At 45.2% G+C, this 25,957-nt stretch overlaps 1 protein-coding gene across 5 annotated transcripts in view; it reads right to left on the bottom strand.

The window, feature by feature from the left end:
• The window catches only part of LOC122811506 (AP-2 complex subunit alpha-2), a 2,640,839-nt gene that overhangs the window by 339,484 nt on the left and 2,275,398 nt on the right, over positions 1-25,957 (bottom strand). For all 5 annotated transcript variants that reach the window (XM_044083382.1, XM_044083385.1, XM_044083386.1 and 2 more), the window contains one exon: positions 21,913-21,982. In XM_044083382.1, coding sequence (XP_043939317.1) covers positions 21,913-21,982 — 70 coding nt within the window. The remainder of the gene's footprint in view (positions 1-21,912; positions 21,983-25,957) is intronic.

Genomic DNA, 25,957 nt, shown 5'->3' with positions numbered 1-25,957 from the left:
AGACGACCGGATCCCTCCAAGGAAGGTCTCAAGGAGGAGATCGGAGCCGAAGGATGTATCGGCTCCGGCACCGAAACAGTCGCTGTCCTGAGAAGCTCCGGCTCCGAACTCTGGTGTGGAGTCGGAGGAGGAAGTTCAAGGGGTGAGGCTATAGCCGAAGTCTGTTGAGACGGGCTATGGAGCATTTGGGCCAGTGCCTGAGACTTCAACAGCCTGCTTACCACCCTCTCCAAGTCGTGGTCAGACAGCCTGGAAGATCTCGAAGATCGGCTCCGATGGCTCCGCTCCGACAAAAGAGGAGACCCGGAGCCGAGTGGATACTCAGTAACGAAGGGGACCGAGATCTCTTTCGGGACGAAGCCATCGGAGCCGAAGTCCCCTGAACTCCAGATGGAGCCGAAGGTTTCTCGGCTCCGATGCTGGATAAGGTGTCGGCTCCAGCCGGAGCCGACAAGGCCACAGTAGACAAGGTATCGGAACCAGCCGGCACCGAACCCACTACTTTTATGGTAGATACATCGGTTCCAGTCAGAGCCGATCTCGGCTCAGACGGAGCCGGAGCCACCGGAGGAGGCTTGGATACTGAAGCCTGAGCCTTCGGTGGCTTAGAAGGTTTCCCAGACCCTGCTTTAGAGGGAGAACCTTCTGGCTTAAGTAAGCCACGGAGGATAAGCTTATTCCTCCTTTCCTGCAGGACTCTCTGGCTAAAAGAGTGACACAAATCACAGGAGTCCTGCAGGTGCAAAGGCCCCAGGCAATAAACACAAGAAGTGTGACCGTCTGTCAGAGACATTTTCTGACAGCACGAGTCACACTTCTTGAAGCCTGAGACCTTGCCTTCCCTAGACATATCCTAGGAGGAAGTAACACACACAAACCCCAACAAACACACAAAATTAATCCCCTAACACACAACACACAGGAAGGGATTAACCAATGGTGTTTTAGGCCTAACTAAAAACTTTACACTAAAGGTTATAAAAAGATTATAAAGTTTGAAAAACAAGGGAATAGGGTGGGCTGTAACTCACTACAGACTATAAATGTGGATACAAGGGGAAATAAAACCCTAACTAAGCTTCTCTTTTCTTTAACAAGAAATTCACTTACCTCTGCTGGTAAAGGAGACCTCTTTCGCTAAGCGGCAAACGAGATCTGAGGTAGTTCCGCCTTGCATCATGGGATATAGGGTTGCCTCGAGCTGGTAAAAGGAGTTCTCAAGCTAAAGCAAGTGCCGAGTCGGAGCCGAGGATCGGCTCCAAACCCATCCAGCAAGAATGAAGGCGAGATTGACAACTTAACATCCACAGTGTAAGGTGTGTGCTTGGTTACTTGACTTGCAGAATGCATTAACACTTGTAATTCTTTAGATTCTGCACAAGCAGGAAAAGACACTTTTTGTTTGAGGAGTTCCACGGTATGTTGCTGAAAATTTAGCATATGGAACTGGCAATTTAGTGCTCTGATAGCAAGAGTAGCAGAGGTGTATACTTTTTTAACCCCTCTGTCTAGTGCTCGGGAATCCCTATCTGAGGGGGTGGGGTTCTTAGTAGAGGTTATTTTAATTCCTTTAGGCCCTTGAGAAATTACCTCAGGGTCAGCAGTAGGATTTTTGAAAAGAAACTTGTGAGTCAGGGACTCTGTAATACCAGTCAGGTTTTCTGGGTGCCGGAGGGAGGGTGTCAGAAGTCAAACTGGAATCCAGGAAAACATCGTCCAAAACATCCAGGGCTGGGGGGAATGGCCAGGGAACTGTGCTGTGGAAGATCTAAGAATTCCCTGAGTCTCTTTTTAGACTGAGGGTAGTCCTGACATTCCCACTGGAAATGCTCCAAGTATGAAGGGTTTCCCCAAGGGAAAAGTCCTTGGGGGGGGGGGGGGCTGAAGGAATGGAATCCTCTGGACCAGAATCCTCATAAGCAGAGAGAGGGGTTGCATGTCTTCATATTCAGATGCATCAGAGTCCTCAGACTCCTGTTCAGACAAAACTAGTGGGGACAGATCTCTTTCTTTTGGAAGGGGTAGCTTGGCTTCTCCCCTGATGAGCACGATAATGTCTTCCGCCATTTTAAGCATTTGAGACTGAGGCAAGGAGGCAGGTGCCTGAGATTGGGTCATCGGTTTCTTGGGTGTGGTTCATACCCTGGGCCTTAGAAACTTGGTAGTTTTCAAAAGAACGGTAGACGTGAAAGAAGTCGGTTTGTGTCGAGAATTGGTAGTGCGAAGTACTTCCTCGGAAGCCAGTGCCTGCTCGGCAGCTCCGGAGCCATCCAAGGGAAAGACAACCACAGGATCCTTAGTTAAAGAAGAGTTTTGCGGCATACTGGACTCCGAAAGGGTCTTGGAAGCGGCTTGCGAATCCACAGAAGCAGCCATCAGGGGCTGCGAAACTGCCTCACTGAGGACCGGAGAACTGACGAGTAGCTTAACGGAAGCGTCGGTAGGTTTGGACCTGTCCGGTCTGTCTCTGTGTTTATCCTTATGTTTTTTCGGAAGATCTGCTGTTGGATGGCTTAGCGAAGCCATATCAAAATTCGAGGACTGTAATCAAAAATATCTAGCTACAATAAGGGCCTGTCTATGTATAGTTCTGGCATTGAAAAAAGCTCAAATGCATTAGCGGGGGATGTCATGGTCTGGGCCTAAGCAAGTGAAGCAGTAAGAATGAAAGTCTCTGTGTGATACTTGCTTTCCACAGGTGAGACAATTGTTAACTTTTTCTGATATCGGTTAGTGCAAGAAAAAAGGATCCCCAATGGGATACTCCGCTTTAGAAGACTTCAGCTTCAATTCAGAAGATGAAACTCCGGTAGCAGCCGACTGGCACTCATGTGAACTGCTTCTGCTTTGGGCTTTGCGGCAAGAAAGACTGATGTACTGGCATGAGCTCCCTTACGTTATACTACTGACAAACTGACGAGTCCTGAAGCAACATCAATCGACGCGGAAATACTAAGCCTCTGGTATTCGGGACGGCCAAGGGCTACCCTGGCAGGGATAACCCAAATGTAATGACTGCAATAGTGAAACATGAAGAGCATCTTCTTTCTTCTGGAAAATGGAATCTGGGAAAAGGATATGTAGTAACTTCTGGATATTATTTTTAGCACCCACATATCCTTTGTTATAGCAGCCCAGGCTTCTGGGCACAAGTACAAATGTCCTCAGACTGCCAACAGAGGTGGGCAGTCAGGCAGCACTTCAGGGGCATTAAAAGGGTCTATCTGGAAAGGAATCTCAGGAACCCTGATTTTGTAGGACTCCTCTGCCACAAGGGTGGCGTCTTCTGGAAAACTCCCCCTCTGCTTCTGAAGGATTTGTCTCCACATGAGTCCTGGAAAGTTCCATGGTATTTATGAAACCACATTTTCTTGTCACCTCTCCGATTCCTTGAAAAAGTTCATTAAGCGCAGAAAATGTAATTCTTACAGCAGACCAAGTCTTTCTTTCTTGTTCACTGCTGGTAAGCATTTATTTTATACAAGGGCCAAACAATGATTTTCCATCACAAGGAGCATTGATAACAGTGGACTTGAAAGGCTCTTCAAAGTTGCATAGCCAAATCCAGTCATGTCTCTTTATGGCAATGCCTGAATCAGCAGCACAAGGTACATTTGCTGCAAGAGGGATTAACCTCATGAATGCATTAGAAATTGACAACAGTAGCCAGCTGAGATGATGGATGGACTCAGACAGTTTGATAGTTCTTTTGGCAAATCTCTCTGAAGCCTTGTAAAAAGTGTGCCAGATAGTTCAGGGACCTCAGGGTGAAGGTGTCTGTAGCAAATACATACTTCCCAAATCTGTCCAGTGCCCTAGACTCGCTGTTAGAGGGGGTGGACAGAGGTGCTCTTCTGTCCTAGGTCCTTTTTGGTGGCTGCTGCCACAGCCATTACATTGAAAAGGATTCCTTTGCTCCAGTGGAGTTTATCCTTTGGCAGGGCTAAAAACTTGCCCAGTTGATGCAGGATAGTTTCAATGGAATCTGGCTCCTTCCACGCCCAGCAAGGGACTAGGGCAATGAGCTCAAGAGCTGGGGAGAGTTGCCCAAAACGTAGATGGGACAGCACCAAAAGCCTGCAGAAATACTGACTCCTCTGGAGAAGGACTGTCAGTGGACCAACCACCTGATTAAGGATCTCTAAAGGAAGGAGATAGCACTGTGTGAGTTGTGGCTGGAAAACTCATGGATCTAAAAGGGGATGGAGCCGAGATGAGCCCCATCTGGATCTGAGCTCTGAGGAATTTTCACATTATCCTATCCATGTCCACTTCGGAAAGACTTCTGAAGAACCTGGTGGATGATGTGGTTGAATGGGGGGGGGGGGGCCTAGAATGTATTTTTGGAAGTTTGCATAAAAGGCAATGGAGCCTAAGGGAGATCGGATCTAAAAGAAACTCTAATGAATAAACTCTGGGACTGTATGATGTACTAGGTTTTGGATCAGAGGGTTTGGGAATCCATAACCTGAGCTATAGCGCTTGCTGACATAATAATCAGATCCAGTGTTTTAGGATTTGAAGATTTTGTATCTGAAGTGGTACTTTCAAGTCCAAATAAGTCAGAACTGATATTTTTAAAACTTTAGGAGGAAGTTCTGAAGAAGTCTTGGGAGACTTCGGCAGTGCCTCCTTCCTATCCTCTGAATGAACTTTAGAGGTTTCACTGGGGGCTTTGAGGCCCTGAAGATGAAGTTGAAGGAAGCAGCAGACCCTTAGGGATGTTTACTGCATCTGTCAGCTAAAGCCTTTACATTGATAGCTGCATATATTGAGTAGCTAGTGTTCAGATAAGCTGCTCCATGACAATATATGCAGTCCTTGTGGGCATTCCAGTTAGGGATTTTATGCCCACAAGAGGTGCATTTTTTAAACCCTGTTGGCTTGTCACTTATGAGTTACAGGAAAGGATGACAGAGAAATAAAAAAAGCAGGATTTTTTTTTAAAGAAAAAATTACAGAAAGAAAAAAAAAATTACCAGCAATGGTAATAAAAATTCACCCTGTAAAAAGGGTAGGAATGACAGAATGAGTATGAAAAGAAAAATTTACCAACTATGGTAACTTAAGAAATTACTATAAAAACATTGCAACTACTCTCCTGACATAGGAAACGGAACCAAAAACTAAGAGGAAGACTGTAGTAATAGAACTTGGAAATTTTAGATAATAAAGCTAAACCTTCACTTACAATAAAAAGGTGAAATACTTGACAAAATGTTCGAGAGAAGGACTGTACGTCTGAGCCCGATGGCAGCAAATGAGATCTGAGGCATTGGCAATAGGGACTAGGATATTATGGTTAGAGGCAGGAGCTCGAGAGTTGGATCCAAAGTCTTCAGTATGTGGTCAAGCTGGATCCAAGGATCAGATCCATAACCCATTCGTTCAGTAAGAATGAAAACGACATTAGATGGATATGCTATTGCCTCTGGTGAGTATCCTTAATATCCATGATTCAGAATTAATGATTTGCCAGGCATGTGGCTGTAAAGTTAAGCACCCCCTCCCCCCGAATGCCGCCAGAGTGCTGCAGCTGGATAACTCTTCAGGGACACTTGTAGGATTTCTTAGTGAATGGACTACGGAAACCGTGATTCTGCAGTCAGACGCAGGTTCGATGTCCATTTGAGATGCCTCCCCCTCTGCCTCTAGCCTCAGGAGTGTTATGGGGAAAACTTTGTAATTTCCTGAACCACATTTTCTTACAACCCCTTTCATTCCTGAAATAAGATCCCTGTGGAGTGGATAAAAGTATTCCTACAGTAGACACATTCTTACAGCCTTGTTTACTTCTGTTAAGTGTCTCTACCTTTCAGTCTAAAAAATGTGGCATCGTAAAAAGGGGCATTGATAAAAGATGTCTTGAAACTGTCCACAAAAATCACTTAGCTGCATCCAGACATGTTGACGCATGATAATTCCTGTACCAGCTACTCTTGTGCATAGCAACATTAGATGTAGATTGTAGGGTAGACATTTAGGTGTCCCCTGCTTACGAACATGAGAGCAAGTTACCTGAAAGAAAGACAGCTCATTGATCAAGTCCCTCAGGAAATGTGTCAAGTGATTAAAGTAATTCAGTGCTCTGAGAGCAAAGGTTGCTGAAGCACAAGTCCGTTTTCCTAAACTGTTCTAAGTCCTTGGGACTCTGTCAGGGGAATGGGCAGACAAACACTCAGAAATTTCTTTATTAGTGGTGTCTATTTGGGCTCCTTTTGACCAATGCTTCCTATTGTTTGCTGCTGCTGAAATTCTAATTTGTTAAAGGAATTGGCTCTGTAATATCAGGGCTCTTCTATGCCCTCTGTGCCAAAATATCTAGGAGTGCATCTGGAAGGGGAACCATCCAAGATGCAGATGATCCAGACCCAAAAGCTAAAAAGAAAGACAGACTCATCTGGAGAAGGAGTTTTGGTGGACCATCCTCCCTTCTGCTTCATCAATTCTAGGATGTCCTCAAACATGACGTCTTCCTGGGGAATCAGAGAGAACATTCGCCCTCATCCAAATCTATGTCCTCAATGACTGACTCAGAAGAGAAGTCTAAGTGCTTCCGCTTGTACATCTGCTTCCTTGGAAGATATCGCCGGGATTCCAGTGTAGACAGATTAGAATCAGACTGGGAGCTTGAGTGTCAAGCTGTCTTGAAGCCTATGGGTTCTGACTGCTTCTGTTGACCTGAATGAAGGGCATAAGAAACGTGTTTCATTGTGTGTTGGGACAGATCTAAACTTGGTGCATGCACCTGCTGCCTGGACCAGCCAAGGCCCTTTCCACAGCCTTGAAAGCCAATGTCATAATTGGTGTTGAGAAAGCACATTCTCTGTCAAATGACTTTGGAAGCCTCAGTGCTCCAATGGAGACTGGCAACGAGGAGGACCTTGGACCCAAGCTGTCAAAGTGCAGGGGCACCAAGTAGAAGAAAAAGCTCAAGAAAACTTAGGGGTTGACTCCACCGCTGGCGCTCCAACACTGACGTTTCAGCTCTCAGACTAATCTTGATCCGATAACATTGAAGCCGAGAGAATAAGGGATGTCGTCAAAGCCAAAGTCCCCTGGACTGTCAGATCAGACTGCAGTACATCAAAAGGGTTAAGAGTCTTGAGAACCTGATCCGAATACTGGACTGGTATCGAGTGAAGTGTGACTGGGGTGATCGGCCGGTATCCGGACTTTCTCTTGGGGATGGTACCAGAGGGACTCCCAGTTGGATTTGTCTTCTCAAAAATTTCCTCATAACGTCAATATCCATTTCCTAAGACTTCTGGTGGATCTTCTCAACCTTGATGAGGAAGCAAATCGACAGGGTCTAGAAGGTAGCTTGTCTTGTAGGATTAGTGAATGAAGCAGAGGGCTCATTGGATCCAGAGAAAAAGTAGCTCTAGGGGTGGGAGCATGGACAAGAATCACGGGTAGCTTTTGGTATTGGATCCAATAAACTGGATGGATCTGGGAACCTTTTTCTTGACTTTTTGAGTTCTTTTCTGATGTCTTATATTCAAGTCTTTATCTCTAAAGACTTCTGTGTTTTTCTTTAGACTTGTCCTTTCTTTTGCCTTCCTCTTCTTAGCACTGGGAAAAGCAGATGGAGGTACTGATTCAGAAGACACTGTGGATGTTGAAGACCCTGTATGTGTGGGAGAAGCAAACCCTTAATTTTTCCCTCCTATCAAGTATATCTCTAGAACCAAAGGCAGCACAAATATCACAATTTGCCTGAAGGTGAGCAGCACCTAAACAATATACACACAGGAAATGGGGGTCTTGAGGAACGATCCTGTGTCCACAGGCTGAACACTTTTTGAATCCCGATTTGTTTGATATAAAAAAAATTATAACATATATGACTAAACTGGTGTGCGCGTGCGTATGTGTATATGGAGCTATGTCAAAATAACGAATTATCATATTAGTTGCAAAACGGTGAGACGGAAATGAAAGTTTATATTCACAAACGTATGGCTCATCGTAAATTTTCCCCTGGTAAATAAACAATTGGGCAACGAAGCTTTAAAAATAAACTGAAGAAAATAGTCCCCCCCCAATAAATATACCAACTCTGAGATCGCACTACTCTGGAGAAAAGGGCAAAGTTCACCACACTGACCAACTGACTCCTTTCGTGGTAAAAACTTATGATGATCTGGATGTCCATGAATGTAAACTTTTGTCGTTTCTGTCTCGCCATTTTCCAACTCAACGTTATGGTAATTCATTATTTTGACGATCTACACACACAGACACACACACGTAAACTACAATCTAAACCACTTCTATGACAAGAAAACTGTCCTATTAATTTTCTACTACAAAACATAAAGAAATATTAGGCTAAATTATAAAGTAGTACTAGCAGCAACCAGAAAGTTCATACTATACAGTATAAAACAACTTAACACTACCAATCTACCTAAACCTAATCTAACACTATCCTAACACCATAACACTACACTATATCTAAAAGGAGGCGTCAAGAAGGAAATTAGCAAATAAACATTCAATTAACGTGACTGAAATACGAGAGTTCTCGGATAACATGTCTGGCTGGAACAGGCAGCAAACAAAATCCAAGGTATTTTATGCAGAAGGAGAAAATTATGGTTAAGGAAATAGTCAATCTTGGATCCACAGGTCTGGAAGGTGCTAAGGTTGGATCTGGTTAGAAACGCCAACACAAACATTGAATCGGAAACAGACATCAGCTCTTACTCATTGAAACAGCATGTATCGTAGGAGAGTGAAGAATTTGGTGTGATGGATAAGAAGGAATCTCTAGAAAGAAAGGCAGGCCCTTGCATTGCCATGTAGCCTAAATGGATCACATTTAGGGCCCAATTGTCTGAAACAATCTGCTGGCAAAAACAGAAATCCTGGGTCAAGAGGTCTGACAGAGGATACAGCTTTGGGGGCTGTAAGGTCAGACTGCGTAATAAGGAGTACCAATGCTGTCTGGGCCAATCTGGAGGAATGAGGATGGCCTTTGGTCTCTCCTCTCTTATTTTGATCAGAACCTTGGGAATAAGGGGCAGAGGAGGGTATGCATACACAAAGAGGGAGCTCCAGGGGAAGGTCAAGGCATCCACCTTCCATGCTAGGAGGTGATACTCGCTGGTACAGAACTTGGGCAGCTGATAATTGATGTGCGAGGCAAAGAGGCCCACTTCTGGGGTCCCCAACTCCTGGGTGATTTGTAGAAAGATTTCTCTGAGGAGCTGCCATTCATGGGGGTCCAGTAAGTTTCTGCTTAGGTGGTCTGCCAGTGTGCTGTTGATCCCTGGTAAGTATTGGGCAATTAGGTGGAGCCACATGGAGGTGGTTGTAAGCCAGAGACTCATGGCTAACCTGCACAGGGGTTAAGATTGGGTGCTTTCCTGCCTGTTGATGTACCACATTACTGTGGTGTCTTTTTATAAGGAGGACCCCTGGCCTGAGATGGGGTTGGAAGAAAGTCAGAGCCTTTTGCACTGCCATCATTTCTTTCTGGCTGATGTGCAAGTGAAGTTGCTAGGCATTCCAAAGGCCTTGGTTACACCTGCCTGCTACGTGAGCGCCCCAAGCAATGTCTGAGGCATCGGTGGTGATTTTCTGTCTGGAAGGGAGAAGTATGAAGGGAAGACCCTTACTCATGGCAGAGGCCTCTGCCCACCAGAGAAATTCGTCCCTTATACATGGGATCAGAGGGAGAGTAGTCTCTAGGGACTGAGTGCGCTGACACCAAAGGTTCTTTAAATACCACTAAAGTTTTCTCATGTAAAGCCTGGCGAGAGGGATACGAAGGATGCAAGATGCCATGTATCCTAGGGCTTGCAAGAACTTTCTCGCAGTGAGGTGACTTTTGGAAGCACTTTAAACATTTTCCCCAGCCCCAAGCAGTACAATATCAACAGTTCCTATGCAGAAAAACAGAGTTTTAGCAGAAAAGAAAAAAAAAAAAAAAGTACACTCCACTTTAAAAGTGCATAAAAATCATTAGACAGTCCACAAACACATTTTCTCAGCTTAAAAGCTCTTTTCCATGAGAAAAAAAGTAAAGTGGATGATTTTTCCTGAAGGGAACTTATCTGCCCAACAACAGAATGTACAGTTGTGTACACTTACCATGAATGTAGATGTTCGAGTGTATTCACTGTTGCAGTCATCACATCTGGGTTATCCCTGCCAGGGAAGCCCTTGGCCAGCCCGAATACCAGAGGCTTAGTATTTCTGCGTTGGTTGCTGTCGCTTCAGGATGTCAGGTCGTCAGTAGTATAAAGTAAGGCAGCTGATGCCATGACATGAGTTTTTCTTGCCCTAATCATCAGGAGCCCCCAAGCTGGAGCCAGGATATGGTGGAAGAACCCCACCAGTAGAAAGTAAATACCAAAAGTTCCTTGTAGGGTGAGAGAGAAGAAAAGGGGGATGGAGGGAGGGAAACCAGGACTGCAACAGTGAATACACTCAGACATCTACAATTATGGTAAGTGTACACAACTGTACTATGTTCTTCGTGTTTCACTGTTGCAGTCATCACACATTTGGGTTGATTCCCAAAGTTGAGGAGAAGGGTAGAGGCAGATAAAAAGACTAAAAGCTGGCTAGGATGCCCTGCAAGACTGCAGTGGCAAAGCCTGCCCTGGATTTGGAGAAGATATGCAGGTGGTAATGCTTGGTGAAGGTGTGAACAGATGCCCATGTGGCACTCTCCAGGATGTCCCTGGTAAGGACTCCTCTGAGGAAAGCTGCAGAGGTGGAGGCTGCTCTGGTAGAGTTAGTCCTGACCCCCTTAGGGGTAGACTTGCCATGTTGCCTGTAACAGAAATGGATGCAGTGTGCTATCCATTTGGAAATGGTTTGTTTGGATATGGCTTTGCCCTCTGCCCTTGCAGTAAAGCTGCCTAGCAATTGAAGTCTTTCTGAATGATTTAGTCCTGTCTAGGTAGAATCTGAGCTGTCTGTGATCTAGAGAGTACAGGATCCTTTCCCCCTTGTTTTGTGGGTTAGGGAAAAAGGTGGGCAAATGAATGGATTGGTTGAGAGCCACACTGGACACCACTTTGGGCATGAAGGATGGGTTAGTCCTGAGGGACACCCTGTCAGCATGGAAGATAATGAAGGGTTCTACAGCCATGAGTGCCTGTAGCCCGGATACTCTTCTGGCTGAAGTGATGGCCAGTAGCAGGGCTGTCTTCCAGGAGAGAAACTAACTCTGCTGAGGATGCTGGTTTAAAAGGGGAAGACTGAGCTTTTCCAACATAAAGTTTAGGTCCCAAGCTAAGGTAGGTGCTCTTCTGGGTGGCCTCAAGTTGCTAGTCCCTCATAGGAACTGTTTGATGAAAGGGTGTGAGAAAAGAGGGTGCTCAGTGTTGAAATGAGCAGAGATAGCAGGGGCATGAATTTTAACAGAGGAAAAGGAGAGACCACTGTGAAGCAGGTCAGCTAGGTAAATCCAGGATGAGAGGTAGGGAGGGCTGTGCCGTATTGGCTCCCTTAGCCTGAATCCAGGTGCAGAACCTTTTCCATTTGTCAGCATCAGAATTTCTCGTGCTTAGGGCGTCTAGCATCACATGTAACATCAATGACCTGTTTACTGAGATTGTCAGCTTGATCAGTGGTCAGGGGATAAGCCAGGCTGCCAAACTGAGGGACTGCAAAAGGGGATGCATGAATTCTCCTTCCTTCTGGGTCAGGAGGGTTTGGGTCTGAGGGAGATGCCATGGTGGCAGCAGGGACAGGCTGCACAGCAGTGGGTACCAGTGCTGGCGAGGCCAGTCTGGAGCAATCAGAACTGCCCTTGTTTTTTTCTCTCTTACTTTGAGCAGTACCCTGGTAATGAGAGATAGAGGGGGAAATGCATAGAACGAGAGGTTGACCCAGGGGAAGGATAGGGCATACATTTTCCAGGCCCTGTAGTGACGCTCCCTGGTGCAGAACCTGCTGAGCTGATGGTTGGATTGGAAAGCAAAGAGGCCGACCTTCGGGGTGAAGGTTCTTTGGTCTAGCTGCCACTCATGTGGGTCCAGACGATTTCTGCTTAAGTTGTCTGCCAGAGTGTTTAGTGAGCCTGGCAGGAATTGTGCTAACAGGTGTAGCTGCATGGCTGAGGCTGTGGCACAAAGGGTCATGGCGAGCCTGCATAGAGGGTAGGCGTGAGTCCCTCCCTACTTGTTGATATACCACATCACAGTGGTGTTGTCTGTTTTGAACAGGAGAGCCCCCTGGGGAGGGAAGGGGCCTGAAAGCTGTCAGTGCGTGCTGGACAGCTTAACATCTCTTTTTGGTTGATGTGCAGATGTATTTGCTGTGGGCTTCATTGGCCCTGTATGCACCTGCCATCCAGGTGTGCACCCCAAGCATAGTCTGATGTGTCTGTGGTGAGGGTCTGGGAGGCGGGCGGTGGGAGCATGCTGCTGCCCCCCAAAGAAAATCTATCTTTAGGCAAGGTATCATTGGTATAAGAGTTTCCAGGTCTTGAGAGTGTTGACACCAAAGGCTTTTTAGGTATCCCTGAAGTTTCCTCATATGAAGTCTGGCATATGAAGCGAGTAGGATTCAAGATGCCATGAACCCCACAGCCTGCAGGATTTCCCTTGCGGATAACTGGGTTCTGGTAGCTATTTGAGAGAAGTAGGCTGTCAGGTAAGTTTGCTTTTCTGGTGTAAGGAATGCAGTCTGGGATGCTGTGTCCAGGCTTGCTCCCAGGAATGTAATCCTTTGGGTGGGCAGTAGTTTGGATTTCTTTTCACTGATAGTGTACCAGGGAGGACAGCAGGGACTTTACAAAGGCCAGGTGCTTGAGCAGTTTTTCCTGACTGACTGCCTGCCTGCCTGAATCAGGCAGTCATCTAAGTATGGATAAATTTGTATATTTCCTTGTCTGCAAAAAGCAATGGCGGGGAGCCAGACATTTGGTGAAAACTCTGGGAGCAGTAGATAAGCCAAAGGGAAGAGAAAGAACTGAAAGTGCGGAGATCCTGCCCTGAAACGGGGATATTTCCTGCACGATTCCCTGACTGGGATATGAGGTAGACCTCTTTTAGGTCTAGGGGGGCTAGCCAAGCATTCCTGCAGAGCATAGGTAGTAGTCGCTAGAGAGTGAGCATTTTGAATTTTGGTATCACCAGGAAGGTGTTTAGTATTGATAGATCGAGGATGGTAGCACCAGGTGCCCTCTTTTCTGGGTACCAGAAAAAGTCTGGAGTAGAAACCTTGGCCTGTTCTGCAGGAACGTGCTTTATTGCCCTCACAGAGAGCAGAGAAAGGACCTGCTTTTTTGCCTCTGCCCACTGGTTTGGAGGAAGATCCGGGAACCCTTTTGGTGTTGGGAGTGTGTGGAAAGAAAATTTGAATCCCTGGGACACTATGTTGAAGACCCAGTGGTCGTTGGTAATGGTGGCCCAGGTGCTTGAATGGAAGGAGAGTTTTCCTCATAGGGGAAAGTGTAGGTGGGCAGAGGGAGGGGGTGGAAGTGGAGAGTCATTGTGAGTTCTTACCATGAGGGGGTGGGGCTTTGCACTCCCTTGTTTAGAAGTGGAGGAAAGTACAGTTTTGTACCTACCATAAATGTAGATGTCCGATAGGCATGCATCTGCAGTCCTTACAAATGGGTTGTCCTGTCGTCAGGCAGCCCTTCGGTCGGCCGGATTCCAAAGTCTGGGTCTGGCCTCGGCTGGTGTCACACTTCACCCGACGTCATCGCTGCAGTTCTTCGGGTATAAAGGCATCAGCCGACGCCATTTTCCTCAGTGTTTCTTGCCCCAGATGCCAGGTGCCCTCTAGGAAGGCTAAATTTGGATAAATGCAAATGGTTCCAAATAGTAGAGAGCAAACAAAAAATAAGCATGTATGTACATATATACAAACAAATACACCATAATAGATTCCCCCAGCTAGCTACAAGATGGGCAAATACCCTAGGAGTACCACAGAGGGGAAGGAGGGTGGGTAATCCTGACTGCAGATGCATGCCTATCGGACATCTACATTTATGGTAGGTACAAAACTGTACTATGTCCTTCAAGGATGCATCTGCAGTCCTTACAAATGGGTAGAATACCATAGACAAACTGGGGGAGGAGGAGAAATAAGATTATGGTGTAGTTAAGATCCCTTGCAAAACAGCAGTGGCAAAACCTGCTCGGGATCTGGAGTATAAAGGTAAATTATAATGCTTGGCAAATGTATGCACGGAGCTCCAAGTAGCAGCCTCTAAAATGTCTTTGGTAGCCACTCCTCGTAAAAAAGCTGTGGTAGTGGCTGTAGCCCTTGTAGAGTGAGGCCTGATGTTTTCTGGAGTTTTCTTTCCATGGTAGGAGTAACAAAATCTAATGCAATTTCCTATCCACTTAGAGATTGTCTGTTTTGAAATTGCTTTTCCTTCCTTTCCTGTTGCATATGCTACCAGTAGCTGGTCAGTTTTACTATTGCTCTTGGTCCTGTCCAGGTAGTAACGTAATTGTCTATGTGCATCCAAGGTATGCAGCATTCTTTCTCCCCTGTTCTGTGGGTTGGGGAAGAATGTAGGTAGGTGGATAGCTTGATTTAAAGATACCCTGGAGACCACCTTTGGCATAAAAGTAGGATAGTTCTCATGGACACTATCTTGATGGAAGATCAGGAAGGGCTGTACTGCCATTAATGCCTGTAGCTCAGATACCCTTCTTGCTGAAGTGATTGCAAGCAGGAAAGCAGTTTTCCATGATAAGTACTGTAATTCTGCTGTTGCTGCTGGCTCGAAAGGAGGGAGTGTCAACTTTTCTAGCACAAAGTTCAAGTCCCACGCTGGCAATGGTGGCTTCCTAGGTGGCTTTACATTCTTAATCCCTCTCAGAAACTGCCTGAGCAGAAGATGTGAGAAGACTGGAGGATCCAAGTTGTATTCTGCTGAAATAGCTGATGCATGAATCTTAATGGAAGAATAGGACAGGCCGTTGTGGAAGAGCTCTGCCAAGTATTCTAGGATGTTAGCTATGTTTACCAGTGACACATTCTCTCCTTTTGCAGTACACCAAATGAGATATCTTTTCCATTTTGCTGAATAATTTTTTCTTGTTGAGGGTCTGCGAGCCTCCATGATAATGTCTTTAACCCTTTGAGATAAATCTGGGTTATTTGGTCTTATGCAATGTTCCAGGCAGCCAGCTGCAGTGTTTTCAGGTTTGGATGCAGGGTTTTGAAGTTGTTCTGTGCTAACAGCAAGGGAACTAGGGGTAGAGGCCATATTTGTTCCCGAGACATACTCCTCAGTAATGGGTACCAATGTTGCCTTGGCCAGTCTGGAGCTATCAGGATGATCCTTGGACGGTCTTCTTTGATCTTCAATAGCACCTTGTGCATCAAAGGAAGAGGTGGGAATGCATATGCTGTCAGGTTTTCCCAACTGAAAGATAGGGAGTCCACTTTCCAAGTAAGAGGGTGGTACGTCCTTGTGCAAAGTTTTTTCAGTTGGTGATTGTGTGGGGATGCAAATAAGTCTATTTCTGGTAGTCCCCATTTCCCTGTAATGGTTTTGAAGATGTCCGGATGCAGCATCCATTCGTGGGCATCCGTGGTAGTTCTGCTTAGGATGTCTGCTAGTATATTTTCTTTTCCTGGCACAAAAAGTGCTTGTAGCTGAATGTTGAAGCTCAGTGCCATATTCCAGAGGTCCATTGCCATCCGGCAAAGAGGGTATGAATGTGTGCCTCCCTGTTTGTTGATGTACCACATAACTGTGGTGTTGTCCGTCCTTATCAGCAGTTGACCCTGTCGAAGAAATGGTCTGAATGCCTGAATTGCCAGTTTTACTGCCAGCATTTCCTTTTGATTTATGTGTAGGTGCAGCTGGTCTTGAGTCTATAAGCCTTGTATGCACTTGTCCAGCATGTGTGCCCCCCAACCGAGGTCTGAGGCATCTGTTGTGATGGTCTGGCTTGGTTGAGTGCAGTGGAAGGGCAGTCCCTTGTTCGATTGACAGGCCTGAGCCCACCATTGGAATTCTTGTTTCAGGCATGGAATTATTGGAATTTGGGTTTCTAAGCTGTGTTTGTGCTGAGACCATAAATTCCTTAGGTACCACTGTAACTTTCTCATATGTAGTCTGGCATGTGGAATCAATATTATGCAGGATGCCATGTAACCGAGAGCTTGCAGGACTTTTCTTGCTGTTAGCTGGTTCTGCTTTGTTAATGCCATGAAGTACAAAGGGAGTTGCTCCTGTTTTTCTATGGTCAGGAAAGCCATTTGTTTTGATGTGTCCAGATCTGCACCCAAGAAGGTTATCCTTTGGGATGGTATCAGCCTTGACTTTTTTATATTGACTGTGTATCCCGGGGCTTGTAGTAGATGAATGACCCTTTCCAAATCTTTTGTTAATTTGTTTTTGTTGTCCGCTTGTAACAGGCAGTCGTCCAGGTAAGGGTAAATTTGAATTCCCTGAAGCCTGCAATGAGCAATTACTGATGCCAGGCATTTCATGAATACTCTGGGCGCAGTAGATAAGCCAAAGGGCAATGCTGAGAATTGATAATGCTCTGATCCTGCAAGAAATCTGAGGTATCTTCTGCAATTTGGTCATATGGGGACGTGCAGGTATGCCTCCTTGAGATCTAGAGTTACCAGCCAAGACTCCTTGCCCAGCATGGGAAGAAGCTGCTGTAGGGTCAGCATTTTGAATTTTGGAACAATGAGGTATGTGTTTAAAGCGGACAGGTCGAGAATAGGTCTCCATTGGTCTTCTTTTCTTGGTACCAGGAAGAGTCTGGAGTAAAATCCTTGCCCTTGTTCCATAGATGGTACCCTTTCTATAGCTCTCATCCTTAGTAAGTGAGTTATTTGTTGTAGAGCTTCTTTTTCCTGATTTGGAGGTAGGTTTGGCATTCCTCTCTTCCTTGGTAGAGTATGGAAGTGAAACATGTAACCTTGGTCTATTGTCTGTAAAATCCATTTGTCTCCTGTGATGTAATGCCAGTTTACTGAAAATAAGGCTAGCTTCCCGCCTAGGGGTGCCTCTAGTTGTTCCCTGGTAGGCGGTGCCAGAGCCAAGTCACTGTGATTGTCCTGTGGAAATGGTGGTGGCTGGATCTGTGGCTGTACCTCGCTGGTTGTTAGCCTGCCACTGACGTCCCCTGTAGGCACCTCTGGATTGACCCCTGCCTCTTGTGCGCCTATTCCTGCCTCTCGGAGCTCTGGAGGAGTCTGGAAAGGACCAATTTTTGGAAGGCCAGTTCCTGCTAAACCTTGGAGGCTGGACCTGTAAGAAATCCTTGACTGTCTGAACAGATTTTGCTTTCTCTTCCACCTTCTTCAGCACCTGCTGTGCAGGGGAGCCAAACAAACTGAGCTTATCCATAGGAGCATCTAGGAGCTTTGATTTAACATGGTCTGGTAAGGACTGCTCTTTTAACCATGCATGTCTTCTGATCACTGTGCCAGTCATGGCTGATCTAAAGAAAGCCTCCAGTGCATCATAGCCGCATTTTAAGGAATGATTACTGACCTGTTGAATGTTATGTACCATTTCCTGTACAGATTTTTTGTCTAATGGTTCATCCGAGGACATTTTTTTAGTTAATTGGTCTAACATAAATTCCTGATACTGAATCATGTGGAATTGACAGTTCAAGGCCCTAGCTGAAAGAGTAGCAGAAGTGTAAACTTTTTTACCCCATCTCTCTAAGGACCTAGATTCCCTTTCAGAGGGGAGGGCGTTTTTGGTAGAAGTAGCTGCTACAGCCTTGGGTCCCTGGGAGATAGTTTCGGGATCTGCAAAAGGGGCCTTATACAAATGATAATGGGTGCCTGGAACCCTGTAGTACCTATCGGGCTTAGCAGGGGCTGGAGGAAGAGAATTAGGAGCAGTACAAGCATCATTAAAAGCATCATCCACAACAGTAAGTACTGGAGGAATGGCTAAAGGCCTATGTTGTGGCAAATGCAGAAAGGTTCTAAGCCTTTTCCTAGAGTCTGAAAAATCCTGGCCCTGCCATTGAAATTGTTCCCTCATAGCATACAAGGTTTCCCCAAAAGAAAATTCCTCAGGCGGAGAGGCAGGAGGAATGGACTCTTCTGCATCAGAGTCCTCATAAGGAGAAAAGGGGCCCTCTGGAGGGTTTGAATTATCTGATTCATCAGAGGAGCCATCTGAAGAAACTGGCTCAGAGGGCTCTACTCTAGTCCTCTTCTCTGGAGGTGGGTGAGAGGCCCTGTCTGGATGTGGTTGGGATCCCCGGATCAAAGAAATGAGATCCTCTGCAAGACTAAGCATTTGTGAACTAGAGCTAGGCCTGTGAGAGGGGGTCTTAGCAGGTACAGATTTGGTAGATTTTGCTGCTTTAGCCCTGGCAAAGGCCTTAATCGACATGGATGCATGAGGCCTAGCAGCTCCACATGCAGGGGTAGAAATATCCAAAGGGATAGTATCAGATAAATCCTGTGAAACTGCAAGAGCAGGTGGGATTTCAGTAGCAGATTCAGCCAGGCTGGAGGAGGCCTCGGTAAGTGGCAAGCTTTCGGCCGGAAGAACCGTGGACTCTGTTTCAGCCGAAACCGAGACACTCGCGGTTGGCTTAACCGCGGTTTCGGCCGAAACCGCGGACCGCGAGTGTCGGTCCTTTTCCTTGCGTTTTTTAGAAATGTGTGTAGTCGGAGTATCCGATGGCATAATGTAAGCAAAATCGGAGCCGAAAAACTCTTCAGCAAATTCCGACCGACGTCTAAGCGTCCGTCGGTTGAAAGAAGCACAGGCTAAACAAGCTGCTACGTCGTGGTCTGGGCCTAAGCAAGGTAAGCAGTAAGAGTGGAAATCTTTATGAGGTATTTGTTTCCCACAAGTTAAACAGTTATTCACATTTTCTGACATCGGCTGAGGCAAGAAAGAGTCCCCAACGGGGTACTTAGCTTTTTAGAAGTCTTCGGACTTTGTAGTAGTAATCTCTGGTTCTGACCGACCGGCACTTGCGAACAGCCAGTGCTGTGTTCCACAAAGTCATGGCTTGCCTGCAGAGGGGATAGGAATGTGTGCCCCCTTGCTTGTTTATGTACCGCACGACTGTGGTATTGTCCATCTTTAGTAATAGTTGTCCTGGATGTAGTAGATCCTGGACGGCTGTCAGGGCATTCTGTACAGCTAGAATCTCTTTTTGATTGATATGAAGATGCATTTGGTCTTTGGGCCACGTGCCCTGTATACATTTTCCCGCCATGTCTGCTCCCCAGGCATAATCCGATGCATCTGTTGTTAGTGTCTGCCTGGCTGTGGGTAAAGTGAAAGGCTGTCCCTTGTTGTGGTGACAGGCAAGTGCCCACCATCGAAATTCTTGTTGCAGGCAGGGAATGAGAGTAATTATTGTTTCCAGGCTATGGCAATGTTGAGTCCAAACACTTGTTAGATACCATTGTAGCTTCCTCATATGCAGTCTTGCATATGGAATTAGCAGGATGCAGGATGCCATGAAGCCCAAAGCCTGCAGAATTTTTCTTGCAGGTAGCTGGGTCTTTGTTGCCATCATCTGAAAGTAATGAGTCAGTTGCCTTTGTCTGTCTGGCGTGAGATAAGCCATCTGGGCAGCTGTATTTAAGCTTGCACCCAGGAATATCATCTCTTGAGAGGGCACTAGTTTTGATTTATTTTCGTTTACTGTGTACCCTAGACAAGTTAGTAATCTTTTTACAAACGCCAGATGCTTTAGTAGAATGTCCTTCCTGTCTGCTTGAATAAGGCAGTCGTCCAAGTAGGGATATATTTGAATTCCTTTTTGTCTGCAAAATGCAATTACTGGTGCCAGGCATTTTGTGAAGACCCTGGGCGCAGTAGATAAGACAAAGGGCAGTGCAGAGAATTGGTAATGCATTGAGCCAGCTATGAATCTGAGGTATCTTCTGCAAGACTGTCTGATTGGGACATGCAGGTATGCATCTTTGAGGTCCAAAGTAACTAGCCAAGCCTTTTTGCCCAGCATGGGTAGAAGTTGCTGCAGTGTCAACATTTTGAATTTTGGAACGTTCAGGAAAGTATTTAGAGTAGACAGGTCCAGTATTGGTCTCCAAGCTTTGTCCTTTCTGGGTACCAAGAAAAGTATTGAGTAAAATCCTTGTCCCTGCTCTTGCTGTGGTACTTTTTGAATTGCCCTCATGTCCATGAGAGCAGAAATTTGTTCTTGTGCCTCTGCCCATTGATTGTGTGGCAGATCTGGCATACTTTTTGGCCTTGGTAGGGTGTGAAAGTGGAACCTGTCACCCTGGGAAACAATATTAAGTACCCATTTGTCTCGGGTAATTATGTGTCAATTTTGTGAGAAAAGTGCTAGTTTTTCCCCTAAGGATGCCGCCAAAAGGTAAGTGCTTGGCATTGGTAGAGGGAAGTCATTGGGATTGTTTCCTATAAGGTTGTGATTTGTCTTCTCCGCCTTTGGGGGCTGAAGCACCCCATTGCTTAGGTCTGTATGTGCCTTGTGGCTGAGATCTGCCTCTTGGGCGTCTGTATCTGCCTCTTTGTGGCCTGTCTGACACTGGAAAGGACCAATTTTTAGAAGGCCAGTTCCTGCTAAATCTGGGGGGCTGAACCTGTAAGAAATCCTTTACTGTCTGCATTGATTTTGCTTTATCCTCCATTTTCTTTAACACCTCTTCTGCCTTAACACCAAACAAAGTATCATGCTGTAATGGAGCATCCAACAATTTTGCTTTAACATGATCAGGTAAAATTTGTTCTTTTAACCAAGCATGCCTTCGAATGACAGAACCTGTAACTGCGGCTCTGCAAGAAGCCTCTAATGAATCAAAACCACATTGCAAAGTATGCTTTCCCACTTGTTCAGCTGCATGCAATAAATCCTGCATTTCCTTATTTTCAGGACATTCTGAGCTTGTAAGCATTTTCTGTTTGAGCAAAGACATTAGGTATTGTTGATATTTAAGCATGTGAAACTGGCAGTTTAAAGCCCTTACAGCTAAAGTAGCAGAGGTGTAAACTTTTTTCCCCCATCTGTCCAGTGCTCTAGAATCCCTATCAGAGGGAACAGGATTTTTTGCAGTAGAAGCCTTGACCCCTTCGGGACCCTGAGAAATTGTTTCTGGGTCAGCAGCAGGGTTTTTATAAAGAAATTTATGTGAATCTGGGACCCTGTAGTATCTATCTGGCTTAACTGGCGCAGGGGGTAAAGAATCAGGAGACAAACTGGATACAGAAGAAACATCATCAACAATATCTAGTACAGGGGGAATAGCAAGGGGCCTGTGCTGAGGCAGTAAAAGAAAATTTCTGAGCCTTTTCTTGGATTCTGAATAATCCTGTCTCTCCCAATGGAAATGCTCCCTCATGGTGTGCAGGGTTTCCCCAAAGGAGTAATCCTCAGGAGGCGAAGCTGAAGGGATAGATTCTTCAGCATCAGAGTCCTCATAGGGAGGAAGAGAATATCCCTGTTCTGAAGAGGAATCAGAGGAAATAGAAACCTGGTCAGAGGAATCCTAGTCAGTATCTTGGTCGGGGCCTAAGCAAGGAATACAGTAAGAATGAAAATCCTTATGAGGTATTTGCTTCCCACAAGAAATACAATTGTAAACTTTTACTGACATCGGTCTGGAGCAAGAAAAAGTTTCCCCAATGGGGTACTTAGCTTTACTGAAGACTTCGGATCTGAAATTCAATTTCGTAAATATCAGGAGTCAGCCGACCGGCACTTGCAAACTGCTTTTGCTACGGGCACCACGCGGCAAGAAAGACTGAAGAAAATGGCGTCGGCTGCATCTTTTATACCCCTGGCGCACTGACGTCAGGAAAGAGGCGACAGCAACAGACGCCGGACCAAGACTTTGGAATTCAGGCCGACTGCGGGTAGCCTGCCAGCAGGATAACCCAAGTGTAATGACTGCAACAGTGAAACACGATGATCATCATCCAGGATTCATTCTACTATGTAGACAAAGTGCCATTCCACTGCAATAGTTTATATTTACCTTTGCCTTTGTGACCTCAGCATCCATGGGGCTATTCGCCTTAAATATTTTCTGGGCTTCTTGCTGAGAGCTGTTAAAACAAATAATGAAATAATGTACCAAAATTATGCTTTCTACACAAAACTCCTTTAAGCAGTCATTAAAATTCCGAGTCAACACTATTCAGACAGTATACTCACTCTCTTCCTTGTCTATGTAATATTTAGCAAACAGCTATGCTACAACTTCTGCACCACAAGCTTAGGCAGTAGTAGTACTTGCATGTTACTGAACGTCCGTGTCCAATCAATGCTGAGACAAAATGGTTGAATAGTTGCATCTAACAGTTGTGATTTGGACCAGCTTCAAAGAACAGTTTACCATTTGCAGACAGTGTTTACATATTGTGTGTGTAACATTTTACTTTTCATCTCATCTTGCTATCATTCCTGCTGGTACAAAGTAAGTATCTAGTGCACATACTTCTGCCTACTATAGCTGATATCAGAAAGATCAAAGCAGCAGCAACAATAACATTTAAAAAGCAGTCTTACAGCCCCACCTAGTTAGCACTGCCAGAACATCACATATCCACCAACATAAAGCAGCTCACCACTCCCTCCTTCCAAGTTCTTTTCTTTAGGACCTAGTAAAGCTACACCTAGAAGGGATAAAACAATAGCAGGGAAACATTTTACTTTACAGCCAGCTAGAAAGACTCTATATAAAATCAGACGTTAGTCTCACCAGTCGATACTTCAAGGAAAGCAAACACACAAGACTAAAATGATTCTCAACTCGTTTTCTTCAGGTGCTGACTTACTCAGGTCAAATCCAATAAGTCCTCAGCAGTAATCTGTTTAAGCAGTGGGAAAAGAACATGAGGAACAGAGTTGGCCTACTGGTTAAGGTGTTTATCTTACAAACACAAGGTGCAGGGTTTGATTCTCACATGAGTTAAGTGGTTAGTCTTGAAATGGACCACAAAGACAGTTAGCCTAGTACTGATCAATGAATGTATAAGATTGTAAAAAAAAAAATCCACTATTTTCAGCTTACAGCAGCTGACTATCAAGGCTGCCCTCAGTCCTTCTTGTCATACATTGGGTCTACTGGACCCAGCTAAGCCTCTAGCAGGCTAAACCTGACCCATTTCTGAGGCCATTGAGATCAAGTATCCGAGACTAGCATCATATGGGGACTAAGGAACATTTTCTTAGCTAGTTTCATAGGTACATACTAGGCTATCAGCTCAAGGGCCTACGTAAGCCTAGCCAACAAGGTTCCCCCTGGCTTACGCCACCCAGTAAAGTTATTTTCCTGTGCCACTGTCGAGCAGAGACACAGAAGTGATCCCCAGGGTGTATTTCCTATTTCCCATCCACTCATCAAGAATTTTCTTGAAGAGTGCTTATGAAGAACTTTGCTTGACATTGATGGGTAGCCTGTTCCAGAGTATGGGAAGTCTCTGGGACAGGAATCTATCCCTCCAGCATGTCCTATTTATTGTGGTGACAAGGTTTAGGTCCCTAGAGCATTTAGCTTGGAGGGATTGGGATTTCTTTAGGTGTAGCATGTGCAACAGCTCTGGGTTTGACATAGCTTTCACTTCCACAGCAGGTTGATGTCAGCAGGATGTCCCTCCCAACCTTGGAAGCACCTTACAATTGTTTTCCCTATCTCCACAAGGAAATCAAACTGCAGCAGTTTGTCGTGAGCATGCACACCTCCGTCCTCCATTCCAATCATTCTCCCCTGCCAGGAATTCACAGTCCCAAGCTATTAACTGAACTTGGGTTGCCTGAGCTACAGCTAGTCAGGGCTTCACCCTTCTGTACAATTTTACTGGCTACACAGAAAGACAAGTACTGGCATTTCTGTAGTACTTACTAAAAGTTAATCAAACCCTGCTGAAACTGGCAAGCTCTAAATAAAAATGCAATAGAACTCCACAGGATATACCAAGGCTACAATGCAATCTGGACATTGTACAGGTAGACAGGGGTGTTACCTAGATCTTTGAAACTGTACACCAACTACTAGAATATAGCCCTCCTCCCCATAATTGTAACCACAGCCAACTCTGGAAGGTGAGGTTTTAAGAGAAAGTATTTTGCCTGTCAAAAGAAAAAAGCCATTTAACAAGCTGTATACCCAAGAGGCTACCTCACTGCAGAAAATAACACTTAAAATGTGCACCATGGCAAACAAAGATGCATGGCTGGCTACAACACCCATGCTTGTGAGTAGTTCTTGTACATAAATGCCCTTAGACAACAGAGGTTGCTCCTCATAAAAGGTGGTCTCTTCACATTTCTTGGAATACCTATGCCAGCCTGTCTGAAGTACAAGACAATGTGACTGACTGAGGTCAGAAAAGAAAAAGTACAGTTGTGTAAGATCCTACCATAACAGTAGATGTCCTATATTTCACTGTTACAACATTCTGTACAACTGGGATATCCTGCTGTAAGGTACATATGTTAAGTATGAACACCTAATCCTCCAAACTGAATTGCCCTAGAAGAAACAGAGCACCCTGAGAGGAAAGGAATAATATGTACATCCCAGAAGGGAAGGAGGAGAAACAGATGCAAGAAGGATCCCTCAGCCAGAAGGAAGGCAACAGAGAACAAAAGGTGGAAGAAGAGAGGGAGGGACGGATGGACAAAATACTGCAATAGTGAATATAGAGCCTCTACTGTTATTGTATGATCTTGCACAACTGTACTATTCCTTTTTTATCATTGTTGCAGTATTCTGTATAGCTGGGAAAGTACAAAAGCTACTAGAAAGGATGGGAGGAGAAAACTACAGGGAAAGCCCTCCAAAAACCCATGACGGATAGCCCTAGCATCCCTGGGAATCAGAAGCATGAGAAGCTAAAGCAAAAGTGTCCAAAAAGGCATTAAAAACTGGATAACTGTAGCTACAGCAAATATCTTAGGAGAATCTATTTGCAAGAGATCACAGTACCTCTCCTGAATGTCAGAAACCTGGGAACAATCCCATCTAGAGTGGTCCATCATATGAGCCACAGTATCCTCAAAGGATAATCAGGAGAAAGTGAATCCTCTTATTCAGACCCCAAGGCAAGAGAAGAGTGGATATGACATGCCAGTGAATCCCCACCAGTGTCTAAATCCAACCCTTCTTCAGGGGAATCAGATTCTCTAGGATGTCTGGAAGCAGTAAAAGATCAGGGAACAGAAGCAGGAACAGATGATCCTTGAATGGGCTTTAAAGCCATAAGATGATTGAAAAGCCCGAGTAAAATCCTGCCACCCCTTGTGTGGCTCCTTAGCAATATGGGTCACATTCCCTGGTCTTTTGCTTCTTTTTTACAGGAACATTTACTTTAATGACTCTAAGGTTCAGACTTCATCCTAGATTCAACGATGGTACCAAGCACCTCTTTCTTAAGTATTTGGGCAATCTACCTAGGCACCTTCAATGTAATCAGTTATGGCCCCCCATCTGCAGCAGACATAGGTGCAGCCTCGGTGATGTGTGGGTATACAGCTCAATGTTTGCCTCCAAATGGGTTGTGACAGATGGAGCTGATGTACACACCGATGGCCCTTGGGTTCTTCATACAACCTGAAGGAGATGACCAGAGGAGGCTGGACAGCCATAAGGGTGCTGCGAGCCCTTCTGGCTTTTTTCTTAAAGTTCACGTGCAAAGGCATTTCTCTTACTGTGACTTTTTGCAGTAATTACACTTTAGTCATGTAAAGTTGGCTTTCTGATTTTAAAATATGCATTTTTTTTACTTTTTTTCATCACTAGAAAAGTATTTATTAAGGTTAATAAACTTGTGTCTGTATTCCCTGCATGCTGAGCAGCTGCCAAATACCTCCTCATTCTGAGTCATGTGATCTTGCATGATGACGATGAAAGGTTGGATGTACTGGTGGCACTGAAGAACAGCTGGGAAGTTGGTAATACCTTTTTTGGGTATCTGAGATTTGTGACAAATCCCACTTAAAATGTTCATGCATTTTTAGGATGGTCTCCCCCCAAGGACATTTTCTCCATGGGAGAGTCTGCACTCGTTGACTCCTCC

The sequence above is a fragment of the Protopterus annectens genome, chromosome 9.part0 (genome assembly GCF_019279795.1).
Source record: "Protopterus annectens isolate FY-2018-M chromosome 9.part0, PAN1.0, whole genome shotgun sequence".
Classification (NCBI taxonomy): domain Eukaryota; kingdom Metazoa; phylum Chordata; order Ceratodontiformes; family Protopteridae; genus Protopterus; species Protopterus annectens.
Note: the sequence above shows the minus strand (reverse complement) of the source record. Positions and strands in the feature narration are given on the sequence as shown.